Here is a 6405-nt window from a genome sequence, read left to right on the forward strand (position 1 = left end):
ACTGTGTGTGTGTGCGTGTGTTTGTGTGTGGTCACCAGGACCAACTTTTTCCTTAGACACAGAGGGCACAGTACTAGGACCTATGATAATTTTAGAGGCCCACCAAAAAATTTAATTTCTTTTAAAATAAGAAGAAAAAAACTGAACTTCTAGGTAAAAGAAAATGTTCTCTTTAAATTTTTTTTTAAAAGTTTACTTTTGAGAGAGAGTCAGGGACAGAGCGTGAGCAGAGGAGGGGCAGAGAGAGAGGGAGACGCAGAATCCGAAGCAGGCTCCAGGCTCTGAGCTGTCAGCACAGAGCCCGAAGTGAGGCTTGAACTCACAAACCGTGAGATCATGACCCGGGCGGAAGTCGGTCGCTCAACCGATGGAGTCACCCAGGTGCCCCTAAAAAAATAAAATCTTAAAAAAATAAAATAAAAAATAAAAAAGCACAGGCTCTGAAGCCTACATGCTGCATTCTTAGCCCAGCTCTGCCACTAATTTGCTGTGTGACTCTAGGAAAGTGACTTCACCTCTCTGGGCCTTCTTTTCCTTGCAGGTTAAATGGTAGTTCCTACCTCATAGGAGTGTTGTGAGGATGCAAGAAATTAATATGAGTGCTGGGGAAGAACAACCTCTTGTTATTATTGTGAGAAGAACATCCGGGTGCCTCCATAGTAAAGGTGTGAATGTCACGTGTGCTTGTGACCACATAACAGCGTGTGTTTCAATATGTGTGTGTGGTGGTGGTGGGGGGGGTGTGTGGAGCTATTTCCGTGTGTGGCCCTGTGTGTTGCTGCTGGCAGGTGAATGTCTGAATACCCACATGACCCTGTGAGTACATGCCAGTGGCTGTGTGGCTGCATGGGCCACCTGTTAGGGTGTGAAGGTCTTTGGGCAGCAGGGTTTTTGTGCGTCTCCTTTATTCTGTGGGAGAGCTGGGGGGCTTGGACAGGACAGGGAATGAGGGGTCACTCCCTGTCTGATGCTGGGGCCGAGTCACTGCCTGCTGGTGGTTGCTGTGTCATACCCTGGTCCGTGTCCCTACTTCCAGACCGGTGGCAGACAGAGGGGGCGTGGGGGAAGGAGGTGGAGGGTAGGCTTGAGGCTGGGCTTTTGTCTGGAAACTTCAGTCTGCCCATCTTGGCCCCTGTGTCCCTCCAGCCTTCCACGTCTCCCTACCTCCTTCCCCACTATTGAAGCGGGGAATCAAGACTCTCCTGGGAGTCGGGGTCCACCCACCCCCTCCTGCTCTGCCTCAGACCTGCCTGTGACCCTGATGGGGGTCCCGTCCTCTCTGGGCTTCAATAGTCTCAAAGCGCTTCTCCCTCTGTTCCCAGGGCTGGGCGAGGCTCTGCTTTGGGAGGGAAGAATCAGGATCTTTTGAAATTTGTAAAGCAGCTGCTAGGACCCTTGCCAATGGATGCTTAAGAGTTGGGGGCTGTGGCATACCCCAAGTACCTGAATTAAACTCTTGAACCCATTTCCTAGCAGGCAGGAGACGCTTCATCCTAAATTTCATTCTCTACCCGCTCCAAACCCGCATACCTCCCAAACGCCGGAATGCGGGGCCAGCAGGGTCCAAAACACACATCCTTTGTCCAGCTGGGAAAGCTGAAGCCGAAGCTCAGAGACAGAAAACATTACCGAGCCCGCTCAGCGAGTCCCGGCCGAAGCAGCGAAGAGCCTCGGGACGCCATCCCCTCCTCCACTTTCACCTGGAGCATCACCGCCCCTCCCACTCCGTTTTGGGACTCAGTTTCCCCGCCTACGTGACTAGACCACACTAGCCAGGGTCTTTTCTGGGGGTCTGACCTTCCTCTTGAATGAGGGCGCTGCATCACAGGGAGAAATGTGAGGGGCTTCCAGAAGTGACGGGTACCCGTTCACCGGGGTCTTCCCCAGGCTAGCTTAAGAGCCTATTAATACCGGCCCCCGGGGCGGCGCGGCACTGCGCAGGCGCGGGTGGGTTCCGCAGGCGCGCGGGGTGAGCGCGCGAGCGAGCGAGGGATTCCCTCTGACGTAATTGCTAGGATACCAAACAAACACTCCGCCGCGCCGGCCGAGATCCTTATATGGCTAATTGCGTCACAGGAACTCCTGGGAGGCGGGGCCGGGATCCCCTCCCGCCGAGGACCCTGGAACGGAGCCCGCACGACCCCCAGGGCCGCGGGGGTGATTCAGGTGGACAGATCGAGGCTAGGGTAGACCTCTTGCCGGACGGCGCGGGGCTGAGTTCCGCAGGACCGGAGATTTTAGGAAGTTTGTGGAGCGCTGGAAGAGTGACGTAAGCAGGGGGGCGGGTCCCGGACAAATAAATACAGGCTGGCGGCTTTGGGCTTCATTCATAAGACTGAGAGGTACGGCTTCGGCAGGGACAGGCGGAGCTGAGACTTGGGGACTTGATTGTTGTGGTTCTTGGGGGCTGTGAAGTTCGCTTTATTATTTTTTTCCGGAGAGAAAGTTTTGGGGAGGATTCTTCTAGATAATTCTACATTTTATTTTGGAGGAGCGACTTACTCTTTTTGTCTTCTTTATTACTCCCCTCCCCCCGTGGGACCCGCTGGACGCGTGGAGAAGACCGCACCCGAAGCGGATTCTATACAGCAAGACAGCGCTTTCCGCCTCTGGGGGAGCGATCCCCCCCACGCCCCTGGGTCCTACGGAGCCTGGACTTTCAGGAGGCACAGCGGCATCTTGTGGGGGCCTGGGCACCGCAGAGGAATTGCACAGAAACTTTGCCATTGTTGGAGCGGGACGCTGCCCCCATCCCGAGTTTCCTCGGACAGCGCGCTTTGGGGACGCGCTCGGCTCACCCCGGACTCGCACCTTTCTCTTCCACCCGGCCATAGCCTTGGCTTCCCGGCGACCTCAGCGTGGTCACAGGGCCCCCCCTGTGCCCAGGGAAATGTTTCAAGCTTTCCCCGGAGACTACGACTCCGGCTCCCGGTGCAGCTCCTCACCCTCCGCCGAGTCTCAGTATCTGTCTTCGGTGGACTCCTTCGGCAGTCCACCCACTGCCGCCGCCTCCCAGGTAAGTTCTAGAGGGTTGGGGTGCTGCTTTATGGGTTTTCTTTCTTTCTTTCTTTCTTTTTTAAGTCAGGGTGGGAACGCGCCATCCCCCCTCCCAAATAAAGACGCATCAAAACTCAGGATCTGAGAGAGAATAGGCTCACCGCGCACTTTGCAAACTGCAGAGTCGGGGCGTGTTTGCAATTGGTTGTGTGCGTGGATCGCAGGAAGGGAACGCAGAGGGGTTAGCTTTGGGGGTGGGGAGAATGCTCCGTTCAGTGCAACGTGTATGCGGTAGCCGGGCTGCGAACTTTTAGCCTGCTCCGGGACTGCCCCCGACCCAGGTCCCCAACCTGAAGCTAGCTCAGTTAGGCAGGTGGAGAAGTCCCAGGGAAGCTTCCAGTAGCCTCCTCCCTTTTCCTTCTCCAACCGAGCGCCTACTCCGGCATCGGGTTGCGCTCGATCCAGCGGGTAAGCTGGCCTCGAACCCTCGCTTGGAGGCGCTGCCTCCGCCTCCTGCGCGGAGACGTAACGGGGGACCCGTGCGTAACGGCTGACGCGCTGGAATCCTCCGTCTGACGCGGGGCACGCACGGCGCGCGGCGCCCCCTTCGTCCGCCCCGCCCCTGACGTCCCGGAGCGTTCTATTTTGGAACGCCGGGGCCACGTTGCTAAGGGAGGGGGCAGCTCGGCGTTCCGATTGGCCGCCGCGGCGCGGGTTTTGGCCAATCAACTTTCCCTTCCTATTTGTAGGGTACAGTTCCCTTCCCCCTCTCTGTCCCCGGAACTCGTGGTTCCTTGGCGCTAGGGTCTCTTTTACGGGCCTCTAAAGGCAGAGCGAGGGGATTCCTGTCGCGACAGGAGCGACTCTCTGCGATCCAATGGGTCCGCGAGGACCCTGCGGCGAGCCGGCCCCTCCGATCTCAGGGGCCGAGGGTGCCTGTGTGCAGGGGTTTCTTTGGGAGACATGGGTGACTGTCACCCTTTTCTCCAGGCATACACAGACACAGTCCCAGCCCCTCTGCCAGATCCCTCTGCTGTGTCCGAGGACCGGACTGGAACCGCTAACCGCAGGGGGAACGAGCCAGGTGGTCTCCAGGAGCCCCGCCCTCTCTGGGCTTCCAGGACTCTGATTGGCCAGCGAGCCAGCCCTTCCCTCACCACGCCCCCTGGGAGAGTAGTTAAGCCTTCCGAGCAGTTCTAGGATTCCATTTGGGGGGTGGGGGAGTAGATGAGCGCGGCTCGGGATCGGGGGCCCGGGACCTACACCCTTCTCCCTCCGCGGCAGTCTGAGGGTGCCCGGGTCGTCACTTTCTCTACCTGTCCGTCCACCGTAACCTGTCACTTGTCAGCCTCACCCCGTGGAGAAACAATTACTTGAAACGTTGTTCTAAACTCCTAGGCCTGTCCCCCAACACCCTTTTAACTAAGACCCCCGCCCCTGCACGGAGGTCTCATGGACCTTCCAGTCGCTCATCCCCCCGGCTCAGAGGGGTGTGTGTGTGTGTGTGTGAGTGTAGAGGAAGGCTTGGCCTCAGGCCTCTCCCTCTCCCTCCCCTTGCCTGTGGGGTGGGGGTGGGGTGTTGTGGCTGTGTGTGTGGCTGTGACTCCTTCCCGGGGGTTCTGTCACCCGGCTGTGTCCAGCCTCCTCCCCACCCCACCCCACCCCCACCTAAGAGTCACCAACCCGGGGTGTGATTCACCACCCGCTGGAACCGTGCAACCTTTCCCCGAAGAAGAAGGAGGAGGTAGAAGCCAGTTGAGCAGAAATCCTCTCATTAACCACTGCGTCACGGTGTAGTGGAAGGGTGGGTGTTGTGGCTTTTTGCCTGTGACACACACATCCACACCCGCTCGCCCTGTGCTCACTCACGGGGGTCGGTGTGTGTATGTGTGTTGGGTGTGTGTGTGTCGGTGTCTCTGTTTGTGTGTCTACGCCTGTGTGTGTATGTGTCACCCCGTAGGAGTGCGCCGGTCTCGGGGAAATGCCCGGTTCCTTCGTGCCCACGGTCACCGCGATCACAACCAGCCAGGACCTCCAGTGGCTCGTGCAACCCACCCTCATCTCTTCCATGGCCCAGTCCCAGGGGCAACCACTGGCCTCCCAGCCCCCGGCCGTCGACCCCTACGACATGCCAGGAACCAGTTACTCCACGCCGGGCATGAGTGGCTACGGCAGTGGCGGAGCCAGTGGCAGCGGTGGGCCTTCCACCAGCGGAACCGCCAGCGGACCTGGGCCTGCCCGTCCGGCCCGAGCCCGGCCTAGGAGACCCCGAGAGGAGACGGTGAGTAAGCGGCAACACAACTCGGACTGGGTCTAGGGAGCCAGAGAGGCAGTAACTTTCTCGCCCGCGGGGTGAGGGGCCACCCAGGCCTCTGGTGGCTACAGAAACCCTAGCAGAGGGTCCTTTTCTGCCTCCCGCAAGAAGAGGAGGTTTGGGGTGGATGGAGGAGGTGCACAAGGCCCCCAAACCTCATGGCCTCTATCTCTCCTGCTCAGCTTACTCCGGAAGAGGAGGAGAAGAGAAGGGTTCGCCGGGAAAGAAACAAACTGGCAGCAGCCAAGTGTAGGAACCGTCGGCGGGAACTGACCGACCGACTCCAGGCGGTGAGGATGGTCCCTGGGGGGGTGGGAGGGGGCGGTGAGGATACACTGAAGGGGGGGCTCTCCCCCCCCCCCCCTCCCCCCTCCTCGCCACCTGTGCCCTTGTCCTGGGCCGACAGCCAGAGGTTCCTTGTAAGGAATTAGGTACAGGTGTGGCCAGACAGGGTAACCCCAGGCATACACGCAGACCCCCACAAGCTCCTGCCCGTGCCTGCTCCGGTTGCTGACCTTTAACAGAGGTCCCGCCCTTTCTCCCTTTGCGGCTGGGGCCAGCGTTAGCCCATTTTTGCCTCGGTGTCTCCATCTCTTCAGCCCCCTCCTGGAATCTCCCGGGATCCTTCCCGCTTTTACGTTCTGGAGAGTCCGTGAAACAAAATGCGCCTAATCCTACATCCGTTTCTTACCGCCTGCACCCAAAGTTCTCAGATGCTGGGCAGGCGGCATCCGCCCCCTCCCCACTCCCTGTTTACAACTTACCTGGGTCCGGGAGGTGGGCTTGCAGGGTTGATGTGCTGCCCCTAGAGGAAATCGGGGGAATCCTCTCGTTGCCTTCCTTACCTGGTCACCTCCCTGGGAGGCAGAGGGGGAGGGGTACCAGAGGGGAACAGGTGGCATTAAAAACACCGATCATTCATTCATTCAACAAACCTCTGAGTGCCTCTCCCAAAACCAGAGCCCTCCATATACATCTGGCCCCTTCTCAACTATCCACTGAACACATGGGGAAACTGAGGCTCCTGGGAGGCAAGACCCATGCCCCAAATCCATAGCATACCAGGACTCCATGTCCGGAGAGGGGGGGGGGGG

At 58.8% G+C, this 6405-nt stretch overlaps 1 protein-coding gene across 2 annotated transcripts in view; it reads left to right on the forward strand.

Annotated features, from left to right (window-relative positions):
• The first annotated feature begins 2317 nt into the window (after positions 1 to 2317).
• The window catches only part of FOSB (FosB proto-oncogene, AP-1 transcription factor subunit), a 7056-nt gene continuing 2968 nt past the window's right edge, over positions 2318 to 6405 (forward strand). The window contains exons 1-3 of one of the 2 annotated variants that reach the window (XM_040457427.1): positions 2318 to 3016; positions 5075 to 5278; positions 5494 to 5601. In XM_040457427.1, the coding sequence (XP_040313361.1) occupies positions 2891 to 3016; positions 5075 to 5278; positions 5494 to 5601 (438 nt within the window). In that variant the 5' untranslated portion in view covers positions 2318 to 2890. Of the gene's footprint in view, positions 3017 to 4957; positions 5279 to 5493; positions 5602 to 6405 lie in introns of both variants that reach the window. The other variant, XM_040457426.1, reaches the window with a different exon arrangement.

Source organism: Herpailurus yagouaroundi, unplaced genomic scaffold (genome assembly GCF_014898765.1).
Source record: "Herpailurus yagouaroundi ecotype Mexico unplaced genomic scaffold, PumYag 220, whole genome shotgun sequence".
NCBI classification, from domain to species: Eukaryota; Metazoa; Chordata; class Mammalia; order Carnivora; family Felidae; genus Herpailurus; species Herpailurus yagouaroundi.